Consider the following 16,757-nt stretch of genomic DNA (forward strand, 5'->3'; position numbering starts at 1 on the left):
TCCACCACCTGGTAGGACACACCGGAAAAAGCACAGTATCGCTTCTTTTGATGTTGCTGCCAGAAGTGCATGACCTGAATCTAGCCCTGAGGAAACACCAGATAAATCCAGAATGAGGGACATTCTGCAAAGTCACTGGGCTGTATATAATCTTCAAAAGTGTCAAAGTCATGGACATCAAGGAAAGTCTGTACCAGACTGACAGCGAGTCATGAGATGTGATGGCTGAATGCAGCGCGTGGCTGCGATCCGGGCCTGCTCCAAGGGATATTGTTGGGAATTGGGGACACTTGAATGGACTCTGAGATGAGGCAGTAGTAATGTGTCTGTGTTCATTTCCTGGTTTGAGTGGTTGTACTCTGTCCACAAATGGTTTTTGTTTATAGGAGAGTACACACTAAGTGTTTGGAGGGGATGACCCATCACGCCAGTAACTTTCTCTTGAATGGTTTGGGGAAGAGAGATTTTCATACAATACTTCCAGCTTTTCTGTGTCAGGTTCTTTAAAAATATTTTTTAGGGGTGCCTGGCTGGCTCAGTTGATTAAGCGTCCAGCTTCAGCTCAGGTCATAATCTCACGGTTCGTGAGTTCAAGCCCCTCTTCAGGCTCTGTGCTGATAGCTCAGAGCCTGGAGCCTGCTTTGGATTCTGTGTCTCCCTCTCTCTCTGCCCCTCCCCTGCTTGCTCTCTTTCTTTCTTTCTCTCTCTCTCTCTCAAAAATAAACAAACATTAAAAAAGAAATTTTTTAATGAATAATTTGGGATTCTAGGACTAGTTAATATGGAGAAAAGTCCGAAGTGGAGTACCAGAGATGTCTTTGACTATCTGAAGGACTGTTGCACGGAAGAGGAATTTTCTTCCATTCCATGATGTACAGCTTGAAGTTGGGGTGTTTCTTACATTTGCCAGCGTCTTCCAACGTATTGGCAGGATTTTTTTCATGTATATATGATAATAATACACCTCACAGTTGATGATATTTTATACCATCGATAAGTGAAATACAGTTTATTTATTTGGTGGTGGTTCTTGAAAGAAGAGAACCAAGAGCCATGAATGGGCATTTAGGAATCAAGATTTTAATTAGGGGGAAGACCTTTCTCATACTTAAAACTACCTGTGCATAGAACTAGCTACCTACAATGGTAAGTTATTTGTATTGTGTTGAAGAGGACCCCTAAGATCTCTCTTAATTAGAAGATTCTGTGACTCTGCTGACCAGTGATTGTCTTCCCAGGTACCCCCTCCCTCCCTTTCTGCCTCTAGATGAAAGAGAAAATTGGCTTTCTCTTCCATGCCAGGCTTGTTCCTACCATCTTTCCTTTTTTGACTTGGGAAAAACAAACAGATTACATGATGAGTACACACAGGAGATGGAGTAAGAAAAGAAACTGGCATTTGAGCACTGGGTGTGGAGCCTTTGCTCTACTTGGTGTGAGTCTGAAGAACTTCCTGCTGGAGGAATAAAGGAACAAGGGTTTAGTAGACCCTCATTCTTTCTGAGGATGGACTGCAGCCAAATATCGGTCAGGAATTATCAAGTGACTTTGAAGTCGCTCAGCAGCTCACACATTGAGCCCCTGAATGTCGGCCTCATGGCAGGAGATTCAGGTTCAACTTGAGCACAATAAGAGCTACTCATCAGCATCGTGCAACCATGGGCACCAACTGGATGCGACGACACTAATGTTTTCTCCATTCAGTGCAGCTGGTTTCAAATCAGTACACTTTCACAGTGACAGAACTTCACCCTTCATTCTCATGCCCCACACACTCATTTCCCCCACTCAGCGCTGCCGTCATCCTGGCCAGCCGCAGAATCCACATGAAAAGGGCCTAACCTAAAACCCCATTGTCTGGTATGTCCCAGAGGTATATCTCTGGTCTCAGGTCCAGTGTGTCCTGTTCTCCAACCATTGCTTCTTCCCTTCCCCTCCTGTCCTCCTGACCTTTGGTTTTGTGGAAGCTTCCAGTTGAGCCCTAGCTCCGTTTTCTCCCAGTTCTCCTCCTCCTCTGGGTGCCGTGCCTTCATTCTGCTTGGGCCACATGAGCCACTCTTTTGGTCCCGTGACCACCAGTTTCATTTGGTCCGTTAAGAGTGCCTATTGTCATGTCCACAAGTGTAGTCACCATCTGTCACCATACAGTATTATCACAATATTACTGGCTGTATTCCCTATGCTGTACTTTTCATCTCTGTGACTTATTTTATCACTGGGACCTTGTACCTCTTCGTCACCTTCACCTATTTCCTCCATCCCCCAGCCCCCCTCCCCTCTGGCAACTACCAGTTCTCTATTTAAGTGTCTGGTTTTTGTTCATTTGTTTTGTTTTTTACATATGAGTGAAATCATAAGGCATTTGTCTTTCTTGGTCTGATTTATTTCATGTAGCATAACACCCTCTAGATCCATCCATGTTCTTGCAAATATCAAAGGCTTTGAACAGAGTGGTATGACAAATTAGGTTTTAGAAAAAACACTGACAGATCTCAGCAGGATGTTTGTAATTGCTATAACCTGTCATCTGCCTCTGTCAGATTTATTGATGTATTCATTTCATAAAAGAACGTAGCATATCCTTTTTTTCCCCCTTGAGTTCTTCAAGGGGTCGGAGAAGAATAAGTACTGGGTTTGAAGCAGTGAAATATGGTAGATAAACATTTGAGAAGGACTTAAGTCAGTGAAAGGGAGAGTGAAGAGAAGGCCTCAGACCACTTGCGAGCAGACTCACTGAGGCACAGACACGCCAGGCTTTGCCGATCTGTGCAACTTGTCTGAGTTACAAAAAAATCCCTGAATTATATCTGCCTGTTCCCTCAGCAGCAGCCATTCTAGAACTTAAAAGCAATTTTAATTCTTTCACCTAAAGTATGTAGTGTTCTGCTTTACATGTAAAAATAGGTCATTGATTTCTACAGGAGTAACTTTGATGCCATTGATAGTAACCTACCAGAAATTATGAAAGTATCATCGCAAATGCTTTATGTGGGAATACAGCAGCTCCCTGAACTTTTTTTTATGGGAAATTTACTAAAATGATCTAAGAGCATGAAAATTCCTTGAAACCTCGGCAGCTCATTTGAACCTAACAAACATGTTCATCTGTTAAGGTGTAAAACCTCTGCTAAATGGGATTTTGTACAGGGATGTTGTTTTCTTTAAAAATAAAAAATGCTAAGATTACAGTAAAAAAGTAGAACTGCTTGCTTACGGTAAAAGCACCTCTCTCCACTTGTGGCCTGATGCCCCAGACAGCTCATTTGTGTTTTCTTCCTGCCTCAGCCTTTCTCAGGTGAAAGTCTCAGCTGCCCAGCGGAACTGGGCTTGCCCCAAGGTTCAGTCCCAGGAGAGGGGAAGAAGCCGTGTGTCGGTAGGGGATGGGTTTCTGATACCTCCCAACTGGGGGAATCCCTGAGCTGAAGTACAGATCCCTGTGGAAGCCAGGAGGATTGTGGTGGTCAGCAGGTGCCTGAGTGCTTCCCATGGTGGCTGGAGAGATTAACGAGAGGGAATAGGAGTTCCAAACTTCTGTGGTAGGAGCTCTTTGGTCTCCTCCAGAGGATGCTTTCATGTGCTTTCCATGAAGAAGAATAGTAGAAGTGGGATTAGCTCAGTGAGGTGTAGCATTTCCTGAGCATCTGCCGTGAGTCCTGCAGGTAACATCTCATTTAGAAGAAACTGAAGTTCAGAGAGGTTAAGTTTTATGCTGGGGTTTGAACCTAGACATTCTGACTCCAGGGCCCAACGGAGGTTAATTCTTAGGTTTCTTTGGTCCCGAAAAATTGATTTTGTGGTCAGGATTATAGCAGCATTACCGTATTTTTCTACTTACCTTTTTTTTTTTTTCTCATTAAAAAATAGAATTGCTACAAGTAGGGAGCTCTGTTTTACAAAACATTGCCCACTCAGCAGTTCTGGTTTTTAATGGGGAAAAAAAAGTAAGTAGAAAAATATGCTAATGCCTCTGATTATAGAAGCACTTTACAAATGTAGAAGAAATTATACTGTTAGAAAATCATCATTTTGTAAACACTGTTGTAGTAACTGATTCAAGTGAGCTTTAATGGGTGCTGAGAGCTCTGAATAAAAGCTTACTGGAGAGCTAGATAATCTGGAAGCATCACCCCATAGATTGTTTAGTAATCTAAAAAAAATATTTTTCTACAGTTGAAAAATCTAGCTGATACCAGATTGACCAAGTGTTAAAATTCACCATCACCAATAAAGGTAAAACTTGACAGGTACATCCCAATGTGAACAGTAGAAGGACAGATACAGCATCACCTGTGTGGCATTTCTGCCAAAAAACATTTACTTCAGATATCTAATCACAGTCAGTAATCAGAAACAATCAGACAAATCCAGATTGAGGGACATTTTCAAAGCATATGTCCTGGTCTCATTAAAAAGGTCAATGACATGAACGACCAAAAGTGACCGAGGACTGCTTTAGATTATCAGAGACAAAGGAGACAAGACAACACGAGGTGTATAAGGCCTGATTGCGTCCTGGGTACTGCACTGACCTACACTAAACAATTCTGAAGGTTTCATTAGACTCGGGCAGAGATATTTGACTATGGCCCATATATTACAGAACAGTGTCCTATCAGAGTTCAGTTTCTCGAATGTGATAAATTAATTGTGTCCTTGTTCTTAGGAAATAATGCTGAAGTATTTAAGGAGGAAATGTCATGATTTGAAACTCTTCTGGGGTTTGAAAATTCTCAAAAGGAGAAAGAATTAAAAAAAAAAAAAAGCTGTTTATTAAAGTAGCCAAACTCAAGCAGTGGAAATCTAGATTCACATTAAAAAATAAAAGTGGAGAAAGTTTTAAGCAAATAGGTGAAAGCAGGGATCACCCTAGATTTTTACTTACTTGTCATCCCTGGTAAATTAATCCTGGCTCCTGGGCATGTGAAGTGCTGAGGATTCTGAGGCCATATCCATTAGGATTAGGGTCAGTGGTGGTGGATGTTGTCTTTCCTTGAATGTTTATATCATTGTAGTCTAATTAGTCTTCAACTCTTATCAGTCTCTGCTTGACCCAACCCTGCTTTTATCTTGAAGCTTATACTTTGGCATTAGTATCCTCCCGCAAGCTGGCCAAGACTTCCCAGATCTTTAAAAGTCTAGAGTCAGTTGCATCCTTAAATCAGGGTCTTTCAACCCAGATCATCTCTAGGGGTGGGAAGTGAGGAGATCCACAAATTAGTAGAATTGGGACTTCTCTTGTAGGAGGGGTCTCCTACCATCAGGTTCTCTAAGTGATTTACTGTCAGAAGTGGTTAAGAACTAAGTGATTTTGCTAGTATTCTGACATCCTCCTGTGATTCTTCATTTTGCTTGACCTGCACTGCTTTCGCCTTCTTCCCTATCCTGCTAGCAATCTCTTCCTCTGTACTAACCTGATGAGACTACCTGCCCTGGGCTCCTCTCTCCAGCCCCTTTAAGATAAAAAAATAATAATAATAGGTATACCTTTTATTTATCCATTACTTTGTTTAGGCTATTTTTTTTTAATTGAAGCATAGTTGGATTCTCCTTTGCTCTTTGAGGGTAAATGCAGTTTTCACAAAATCAAGAGCAGGTATAAAGGAAAAAACACTCCTGTGTCTCCTGTACTGTTCATATAGTGTCACTTCTGTGACACTTCTGGTCACCAAATGTGTGGGGCTTTCCCCTGTACCGAGCAATTCTTAGCCATACCTGCTGGGTGTCCTAGAATTCCGTTGGATTCAGACCCCGTCTGCCTGGAGTTAGCATCACATCCCATAGGTTAAGGGTTCAAACCCATAAGGCTGCCCCCTCCCTGCCCCACATAAAGCCAGCCACAAGTCCCAGGTTGTCACCTGTACTTCTGACCAACCGGCTGTAAATCAGGGTTCCCAGCAACCCCCACATAGTGTTCAAAACTTTGTTAGAATGGCTCACAGCACTCAAGCAAACATTTGCTTACATTTACTGGTTTATTATGAAAGATACAGAGGAGTGGCCAAAGATGCATAGGGCAACGTATGTGGGAAGGGCTTGCTGGCCCTCCACCCTCGCAGGACCTGTACATGTTTACCAACCTGGAAGTTCTCCAAACCCCACACTTTTGGGGGTTCTAATGGAAGCTTCATCCCTTAGGTGTGATCAGTCATTAACTGATGAGGAGTCCATTTCAGCTCCTCTCCCCTGCCCAGAGGGTGGCAGGGATGGACTAAAAGTTCCAAGCTTCTCCTCATGGCTTGGTCTTTCTAAAGCTATCCAGGAGCCCACCAAGAGTCCCCTCATTAGAATAGAAGACTCTTGTCTCACCCAGGAAATTCCAAGGGATTTAGAAACCCTGTGTCAGGGTTCAAGGTCAAGGACCAAATAGCAGAACAAAAGATGCTGCTAATGCTCTTATCACTTAGGAAATTGCAAGTGTTTTAGGAGCTTTGTCCCAGGAACCGGGGCAGAAACCAACATACTATGTTTTCTCTTATTTCACAGCAGGTAAATTTTCTGTCTCTAAAAGGTGAACAGGGGTGCTTCGGTGGCATAGTTAGGTTAAGTGTCTGACTTTGATTTCAGCTCAGACCATGATCTCACGGTTCATGAGTTCAAGCCCCGCATCGGGCTCTCTGCTGTCTGCAGAGACCGTTTCAGATCCCCTGTCCCCTCCCTCCCCTGCCACACACACACACACACACACACACACACACACACACACACTCTCTCTCTCTCTCTCTCTCACTCTCTCTCTCTCTCTCTCACAAAAATAAGTAAACATTAAATTTTTTTTAAAGGTGGACATAGTTACTTAAAAATAAAATCTTTAAAAAATGTGAACATTTGGGAACCTTGATCATAGTATGTGCTCAATAAATATCGTTGAATGGATGGTTGAAATAATTAAATGCTTCTTTTCCCAAACAGCTTTCCAGTTGAAACTAGGTGGTGTTCATTTATTTAGTGTTCTTTGAATGAATGAAATTACATGGACTGGTTCCCTGGGCTACCTGTGAAGCTTTCCCTGCTCCTTTTCCAGCTTGAGTCTTCAAGAGGAAGCCTCAGAACTGGTTTCTAAAACTGTTTGTACCTGGTGTGATTATAAAGCAATGAGACTGATTGTCATGTGTGGTTTGTGGGATCCGTCTCAGTTACTTTATAGCCATACCTGGTATGTTACACCACAGACCGTTGCCTGTTGACCAACATTTTAAAAGCTCAGACCTAAGTTTTCTAAATGGAAAATTTAAATGGTTTAACACTATGTTATGATTTTCTCTAACTTACTGACCATAACTCTTCTTTCACAAAGATAATTAGATGTTAACTCTGTTGCTTTCTTTAATTTCGCAGTTTTTTGTTTGTTTGTTTTTGGATTCTTTTAATCAGTATTCTGATAAACTGCTATTCTGATAAAGTGGCTGGCACAATTTTGAATAAGGTAATACAAAAGGTATATGTTCCGTTGGGTTAAATTTTTCAGAAAACTTTTAGTTATTGAATTTCTTTTCAGTTCAGCCTGTGTTCTTTTGACTGCACATGATAAGGGTAGTTCTTTTAGTCAAATACAATAAACATGTAAACCAAATACTTTAGTAGTAGTATTCATTGAAGAAGCGTTTGCAAGGGCATGTTGTGGGGTGTTTGGTTTTGGTGGTTTACATTTATCTGCAAACCCTATTCCAGTTTGAATAAGTGGTTATAATTTTCTCTTTCCTGAAATAAAATGTTTATTCTCCTTCCTCCGACCCCCAGAGTCTCAGTCTTTGCTTTGAAGTGTGCTGAAAGTTGCACGTCACCACTGGCAGCTTCAGCTTAGAACGGAGGGTCACTGGCAGCTAGACTGGTGTAGAAAGGAAAGGAAATGGGAAATTACTTCCCTCTGAGGAGGAGGAAAGGAATAGTAATTTCACACTCCACAGGAGAGAAATTTGCCTTTACTGTATCACTACTCCTGGAAATTACATAAGTGAAGGAAGTAAATGACTAGAATGGTGACTTAAGAACATCCTGTAATTACCTTAAAATAGTTTGTGGCTGTGACAGAACCTCTGGACAGCTGTTAGAAGCTGGAAGGATTCTGATGCCAAACTAGTCTAGAGTGTTGAAGTGTGGACTCGAGTCGGGGAGGGTTTCATTTCCAGAAGGGCTCTGGGCTAAATAAGAAAGGAACCTTCCTCTCATCAGGGCTAGACGTGGGACCAAAGTTAGCTTCAGCCGTTATTAATGAAGGTTACCCCCTTTTGGCATTTGACTTTTGCAGCTCTATTACTGGATTCGTGTCATGTCAGTGAGATCATAAAACTGCATGTCCTGTGCTTTCTATTCCTTCTACTAGTTGTACACACAATAGGTGCCCTGTAAAGAACGAGTAGTGCACAAAGTACCAATTTTTGTACTATAAATAATAGTGCTTTTTGTACTATAAACACGAGTGCTATTCTCCTTTTCTTAAGGAGCTGGGACTTTTTTTTTTTTTTTTAAAGGTTTATTTATTTTTGAGACAGAGACAGAGCATGAAGGGGGGAGGGGCAGAGAGAGAAGGAGACACAGAATGGGAAGCAGGCTCCAGGCTCTGAGCCATCAGCCCAGAGCCTGACGCGGGGCTCGAACTCACGGACCGCAAGATCGAGACCTGAGCTGAAGTCGGACGCTTAACCGACTGCGCCACCCAGGTGCCCCAGGAGCTGGGACTTTCTAAAGAGCATTTTAAAATGGAAAAAGTTTTACAGTAAAGACCTGCCATATTTTATCACATGACGTTGTTATATAATACCACGTTTAATACTGTCTGTCGTTAACATTTGGCTGATTTAATAATCCATTTTTTAAATGTAGTTGTAAGACAAGTTAATGGGACCCTTAACACTGCAATAATTTTACACTTTGTCTGAGTTTTAAGTACTACACAACAGATTCCTGTTTCCACTTGGTGCCCGCATAGCCAACTGCAGAGATTGATTTCATCTGAAAAGTTGAATCTGCAAACCCTTGCCATTAGCAAAAATTGTAGTGGTTTTTCTAAATAGCGCCTTTGTATGTTTGATGTACCTGTAAATTTTAAAGATCACTTGAGTATATGCATTTATTTTACATTACAGGCACTGGAGATATTATTGCTGTCATGATTACAGAATTGAGGGGTAAGGATATTTTGAGTTATCTGGAGAAAAACATCTCTGTACAAATGACAATAGCTGTTGGAACACGAATGCCGCCAAAGAACTTCAGCCGTGGCTCTCTAGTCTTCGTGTCAATATCCTTTATTGTTTTGATGATTATTTCTTCAGCATGGCTCATATTCTACTTCATTCAGAAGATCAGGTACACGAATGCACGCGACAGGAACCAGGTGAGCTGTCGGTCGTCTGTAATGATTGATGCTTACCAGCTGTAATTCATGGACATCTATTATGCTCATGTATGCTACCAATAGTTTTTCACGTAAAAAAAAAAAAAGTTGTGACCCTTAGTCATTTACAGTGTGTTGAAAACCTACTAACACAAATTATTTGAGGGATTTTTTAAATGCCTAAATGGGGAATTTAAATTTACAGTGATCACTTAGAATATTCTATGTAAATGTTTAGCATAGTATCATAATATGATCTAGCTAATTCCTAGTAATTTGAGGAAATATCACAGAGTTGCATTTTTAAGCCAGTAGCATTGATGGTCATTGGGAGTGGGTGCTGGGGGGAGATGGCACACGCTTTCATGCTGTGTGAATTTTGAACTGTAGATTACCTATTCAGATAAAATAAATCAATTAAGATTACCTATCCTGTGTAAGCCGGGCTGTGGGGGAGATGATGAGGTGGAGAAGGACCCATAGAAGAGCAGTATCTAGTTGTCCCAGAGCCTCCATTAACCAGCATAAACAGTGCTCAGTGGATCTCGGATGAGTGGGTAAAGACACAGGAAAGACAAGACCGTGTGCTGCCCTGTGGTGGATGGCCTGCAGGCAGTGATTTTGTCAGGTTGTTAGTTTGTTTGGTGCACATCGGGGGGGGGGCTGGGCTGGAGGTGTTGAGTCCCAGTGCCAGCCCGAGGCTTCTCTAGGAGAAAACCAGCAGGGGAAGTGCTTGGAGAGTGGTTGGTAGCCAGTTTTTATGTAATGCCATCCTCTCCTTAAACAGAGTACATCCAGATCCCTGTGGGGGAGTTGAAATTTTCAGCCTTCCTCATTCTAGTGAAAGAAGGACAGATGCTGCTGTGGAACAGATATGAGTTCAAATCCCGACCTCACCATCAGTTTGCCATGGTCCTTATAGACCATTTATTTCACTTCTCAACTTGTTTCTTCATCTGAAAATAGGTATAAAATATCTGAAAACTGGAGTTTATTGCACGTTTTTGTGCCAGGCTCTGTGCAGTATCCTGTATACTTTAAAAAAGTTTTAATATGATAATTTTTATTATTTATAATTTCAGTCTTACAGATGCTGCATAAATAGTATAAAGTATTCCTTTCCCCAGGTTCTTCAACTGTTAACATTTACCCTATTTGCTTTTCTATGTGTACATACCTTTTTTAACCATTTGAGAGTAAATTTGAGATATGATGCTCCTCTACCCTTACTACTTCCTTGTGTATTTTTTTTAAAGCAAGAACATTTTCTTACATAATCACAATGTGATTATCAAAATCAGGAAGTTAACATTGATACAATACTATTATCTGATCTAGAGACCTTTCTTTCTAGGTTTTGTAAAATTGTCTTAATAATGTCTTTTCTAGCAGAGCAAACCCTGTATTGATCCAAACAGATTGAATGTTGCATTGAGTTGTCATGTCTATTTTTTTTTTTTTTAATTAAGCTCTATGCCCAGCATGGGACTTGAACTCACACCCCCAAGATCAAGAGTTGCACACTCTACTCACCGGACTAGCCAGGCACCCCTGTCATGTCTCTCTCAATCTGTTTCATGGCATTGGCATTTTTTTTTAATGTTTTTCTGTTTATTTTTGTGAGAGAGACAGAACGTGAGTGGGGGAGGGGCAGAGTGAGAAGGAAATACAGAATCTGAAGCAGACTCCAGGCTCTGACCTATCAGCGCAGAGCCCAACACAGGGCTCAAACTCATGAACTGTGAGATCATGACCTGAGCCGAAGCCAGCTGCCTAACCAACTGAGCCACCCAGGCACCCCTGGAATTGGCATTTTTGAAGAGTCCAAGCCAGTTGTTTTGTATTTGAGTTTGTCTGATACCCAGCATTCCCTCATTATTATATCCAGGTATATGCATTTTTTCAGGAATACCAGTCCTTCACATTTGGTAAACTTTTTTTTCTTTTCTTTTTTTTTTTTTTTTATTTATTTAAGATAATCATAGATTCACATGCATTTGTAAGAAATAATACAGGGAGATCCCAGTACTCTTCATCCCCCAAGGGTAAAATCTTGCATGACTATAGTAAATATTATAACTATAGTAAATATGACATTGATATAATCCATTGATCTTACTCAGATTTCTCCAGTTTAACCTGTACTCGTGTGTGTGTGTGTGTGTGTAGTTCTATATGATTTTGAGTCACCACTGCCACAATTGAGACACACAACAATTCACCACAAGGATCCCTTGTGCTATTTTCTTTTATACTCATGGGCACCTCCTTCCTGCCCTCCTGCCTAATTCCTGATAACACTAATCTGTTCCCCACTCTACAGTTTTGTCATTTCAAGAATGCTGTATGAATGGAATCATATAGTACTTAACTTTTAGAGTTTGGTGTCTTCGCCTAATGCAATCCCCTTACGAGTCTCCCAAGTTGTTGTGTGTATTGGTAGTTTATTCTCTTTTATTGCTGAGTAGTGTTCTATAGCTTGGATATACCAGTCCACTGAACCCAGTTGTTTCAAGGTTTTGGGTATTTTAAAGTGGCTGTGAACATCTGTTATGGATTTTTGTGTTAACATGAGTTTGCATTTGCCTTGGTTAAATGTTGGGGAGAGAAATATCTGGGCCATTATGGCAAGCGCATACATCATGTTAGAAGAAACTGCCATACCTTTCCCCAAGCAGCTCTATATTCTGTGTTCGCACTAGAAACATATCCCTGAACCGTATCCTCTGCACCCTTGATGGTGCATGTTGTCACTAATTTTTATTTTAGCCATTTGATGGTAGCTGTGTAGGCACATCTCTCCTGCGTTCCTCTGATGGCTGCTGATGTGGAGCATCTTTTCATGTGTTTATTTGCCGTCTGTATGTCCTCATGACTGAAATGCCTGTTCATGTCTCTTGCCCATTTCCTAGCTAGGTTGTTTTAGGGTTTTTTTTTTTTTCTGTTGAGTTTTGGAAGCTTTTACATTCCAGATACAAGCCTTTGTCAGAATTGTGGTCTGCAGATGTTTTATCCCAGTGTCTTATCTGGGAAGAGGTCAGAAGACTTCTTCACAGGGTCTTCTGAACAGCAAAAAGATTTAATTTTGATGAGGTTTAATTTATCCATTTGACTTTTGCCATCAAGTCTAAAAACTTTTTGCCGAACCCTAGATTCCAAAGATCTTCTCTTTTTTTTAGAAGTTTTATAGTTTTGCCTTTTACATTTAAGTCCATAACCATAATCCATTTTGAGGTCATGTTTTTAATAAATAAGAGGTTTAGGTTAAGGATTTTTTTTGTTTAGCCTTATTGCAGTGGCTAGAATTTTCAGTAACATGTTGAATGACAGTGGTAAATAAGAGTGGGCATCCTTGCCTGTACCTAATCTTAGAGGAAAGGATTCAGTCTTTCATCATTGAGTATGTTTTAGCTGTCATATTTTGTAGATGTTTATTACCAGCTTGACAAAGCTCATCTGTATTTCTAGTTTGCTGAGAGCTTTTATCACAAATGGGTGTTCGATTTTGTCAGATGTTTTCCGTGTCCGTTGATGCAGTCATACGATTTTTTATTTTCTTCTTTATCCTGTTGACATGGTGGATAGTATTCATTGATTTTCTAATGTTGAACCAGACCTGCATGCCTGTAACAAATCCTGCTTCATCATGGTGTATGATTTTTTTGTGTGTGCATTGCTGAATTTGGCTGGCTGTTGTTTTGTTGAGGATCTTTGTGTCTAAGTTTGTGAGAGATACCAGTCTGTAGTTTTTTTTGCAGGGGGGGGGGAGTGGGGAGGGGTTGTTGGAAAATTGTAATTTCTTTGATGGTTAAAAGACTATTCAGGTTGTCTGTATCGCCTTTATTGAAATTTGGTAATTTGTGGTTTTTGAGGAATTGGCCCTTTTTTTAGATGTTGTCAAATCTACAAGTATGATGTTGTTTACAGTATTCCCTTGTTATTTTAGTGGCTGCAGTGTCTGTCTTCGTTCCTGATTTTAATGATTTGTATCTTCTCTTTATTTTTATCAGTCCTTTAAAGTTTTTTTTTTTTTTAAGTTTATTTATTTATTTATTTTGAAAGAGACAGAGACCATGTGAGTGGGAGAGGGGCAGGGAGAGAGGGAGAGAGTAAATCTCAAGCAGGCTCGGTTCTGTCAGCACAGAGCCCTACTCAGGGCCTGGGGCTCAAACTCATGAAACCATGAGATCATGCATGACTTGAGCCAAAAGCAAGAGTTGGAGGCTTAACCAACTGTGCCATCCAGGCACCCTTATTTTTGTAAGTCTTGATAGAAACTTCTCAGTTTTTTATATTTTCAAAGAACCAGCTTTTTTTTTTGTTTGTTTGATTTTTAAAGATGGGAACTTATATTATTTATGAAAACTTTTCTCTTTCTAGGGCCCCTGGGTCAGTCAACTCTTGATTTCAGCTCAGGTTATGATCTCATGGTTTGTGAGATCCAGCCCCACATCAGGTTCTGCACTGATAGCGAGGAACCTGCTTGGGATTCCCTCTCCTTCTCTCTCTGCCCCTCCCCTGCTCACGTGTGCCATGTATGCATGCGCTCTCTCTCTATTTCTCAAAATAAATTTTTAAAAAAAGAAATCTTTTGGGGCGCCTGGGTGGCTCAGTCGGTTGAGCGTCCGACTTTGGCTCAGGTCATGATCTCACAGTTTGTGGGTTCGAGCCCTGCATCAGTCTCTGTGCTGACTGCTTGCTCAGAGCTTGGAGCCTGCTTCAGATTCTGTGTCTCCTTCTCTCTCTGTCCCTCCCCCGCTCACACTTTGTCTCATTCTGTTTCTCAAAAATAAATAAATGTTAAAAAAGAAAAAGAAAAATACTAGGCAACAGAAATTAAAAAAAAAAAAGAAATCTTTTGTCTTTCCCTTGTAAGGATTTTGTGCCATAAATTTCTTAACACTACTGCTTTCACTGTGTCCTGTATTCTTTGATATCCTGTGCTTCCATTTTTGTTCAGTTTTATGTAATTTTTTCTTTGGGGACTTCCTCTTTGACCGATGACTTCACTTTCCAGAGTTCAGAGATTCTGCAGTTACCTTAGTGTTACTGATTGCTAGTTTGGTTTCATTATGATCAGATGTATGATTTAAATTCTTCCAGATGTGTTGAGGTTTGCTTTATTACCTGGGATATAGTCTGTCTTAGCAAATGTTCTGTGGGTGGTTGGGGAAAAAATGTGTATTCTGCTGTTGGGTGGCATGTTCTGTAGATGGCAATTAGATCATGCGCTCAGCTTGCCTCTGTGAGGAGGTGGGGTGGAAAGATCCCCTTCCCACTGGGCCCCACTGAAACCATGTGGCAAAGAGGGGTGCGATCTTTCCACAGGTGTTTGGCTAGAGTAGGACAGGTAGGCAGTCCACCCTGTGTTCCTCAAGTCTCCAGGTCCCTCCTCTCCACCTTTTAGAGACTTGGTGTCCTTGCCTGTTGTGGTAGATCCAGGGGGAGGGCTAGGAGGAGGAGGCTCCTGTGTCGTGGCAGAGCTGATGGTCCCCATAGGATCTCCCACACTTGGACTGGGACATAGGTGACGAAAACAATAAAGGAATATTAGATGAAAATGTTAACATATAAAATATGCCACAACCCTAGAAAAGATTATTAGACATAATGTGCGAAATTATACATTTACAGCCTTCAGATTGAAGGCACCAGTTTTATGAAGTTTTTGATAAAATGAAAAGATGTAAAAATTGCGTTGTGATGAAATGGAAGAATAGAGTCACACCCGCACTAACAAAACGACAGCATTTGTGTATTTATCATCGAGGCACCTGGCAAGAAATCTTGTCTGATGATATTTGAGGAAAATAGATGTCAGCTGAAGTTCTTGAGCTTCTTGAAGGACAGTAGCACAGCCCTGAAGTGGTTTTTAACAGCCCACTTTCTTCAGTGATGTAGCCTTCTTTTTTAATTTAAATGTGTCACTGATATAATGCATGAACATTATTCTTAAAAATAAATAGCACCACAAGGCTTGGTTCCTTTCCCGGTCTTTTCCTAATTTTTGTTTCCCAGAGACAAGTGACCTCTTTCAACTCTGCTATATGTTCCCTCTGTTATTAACTCCGTATTTACATGTAGCATGTTATACTCCTTTAAAAAAAAATAATAAAGACGTTTGTTAAGTATGTTGTTATGAAACACTAAAAGTGATCAAGAGTTGCTCTGAAATGGTGTTCTGGACAGGAGAACCCTACAATTGTGGGTTGAATGTAGTGCATCCCAAGGACTTTTGGAAAAGAGCGAGTGGTCTGGTCGGTCCCAGGAGCCTGGTATTTGATGGTAGCATTTTAATTAGCACCCGGCGTGGGGCCTGTGTGTGATGCAGGCGGCAACGCACCCACCATCTGGCGCAGGCCACAGGCGCTTGCCGTGCGGCCGATTGCGCACAGGCTTCCAAAGCCTTCTCCAGGCGCTGCTGTGGCAGAAAGTGATGTTCTGACCTTTTTTCCTCCTTCCGTTTTTTTCCTAAGGTTGAGAAACGCTTGATGAAATTTTTATGTGGCTTAAAAAGCTTAGCTTATTAAAGTTTAATAAGAAGGTGGCAACAGCCCAACTGGTTGAAACCTTTGGCTATTTTAAATGAGAACCCAGAAGTATTGGCAAAGGAAAAACAGTGAGTTTAAGGCGAGACCCATTTTCTCCCACAAACTGTCATCGTGAAGCAGTGCTTTGGACAGAATATGCTGCTAAAGAGAGCCACATAACATAAATAACTTTCTGAGCACAATGTAGTATACACAATTGACACCATTTTGCACGTGCAAAAAGAATCTACTGCTCTGGCTCTTTAGTTTACTGCTAAATTATCTGTGGTTTGCTCTTCCTAAAGGACTGTCAGAATGCATCTGGATACAGTGTTTATGTGCAAATAGCTCAGAGGATTGTTGCCTTCTGATAAGTCAGTGAAAGTTCGTTCACACAAGGGGATAGATGTTCAATGTGTTTATATGGAAAGGGAGCCTCCAGTTTTTCCGAGAAATGTAAAACTTTTTCACACTTACATGGTCGGTGGTGCGCCTTTATCCTACAGTAATCCAATTTGATCCCCAAAACAGAACAATAATTTTTTATTTTACTATTGAGGAATAATAGGGCAGATATAAACAAAATTCTACAAGCCAAACCTGAGTTTAGAATGTCTTTTTATGAAAATTCCCTGTGAAAATTATACAGTTTCTAAGGTATTTAAAACTTGCTAAAGCTCTTTGCCAAAACATGTGTACCTTATTCTTAGTCTTTATAAATATCCCGAGGTTACTGAAACGAAACAGGCTTTTCTTGCCCATTTTCATCCCAGAAGGTAGCTAACTGGAGAGTGCACTTACATGTGAGAGTATGGAAGAACACCAAATGTTCTGCATAGGACAGCAGATACTTATACACAGTTGACCTTGGAAATGTGGTGGGCTCAGAGTCT

At 40.9% G+C, this 16,757-nt stretch overlaps 1 protein-coding gene across 4 annotated transcripts in view; it reads left to right on the plus strand.

Moving 5' to 3' along the window:
- The window catches only part of RNF130 (ring finger protein 130), a 140,511-nt gene that overhangs the window by 50,641 nt on the left and 73,113 nt on the right, over positions 1 to 16,757 (plus strand). For all 4 annotated transcript variants that reach the window (XM_043585326.1, XM_043585335.1, XM_043585344.1 and 1 more), the window contains exon 3: positions 9,084 to 9,334. In XM_043585326.1, the coding sequence (XP_043441261.1) occupies positions 9,084 to 9,334 (251 nt within the window). The remainder of the gene's footprint in view (positions 1 to 9,083; positions 9,335 to 16,757) is intronic.

This window comes from Prionailurus bengalensis, chromosome A1 (genome assembly GCF_016509475.1).
Source record: "Prionailurus bengalensis isolate Pbe53 chromosome A1, Fcat_Pben_1.1_paternal_pri, whole genome shotgun sequence".
Lineage (NCBI taxonomy): Eukaryota > Metazoa > Chordata > Mammalia > Carnivora > Felidae > Prionailurus > Prionailurus bengalensis.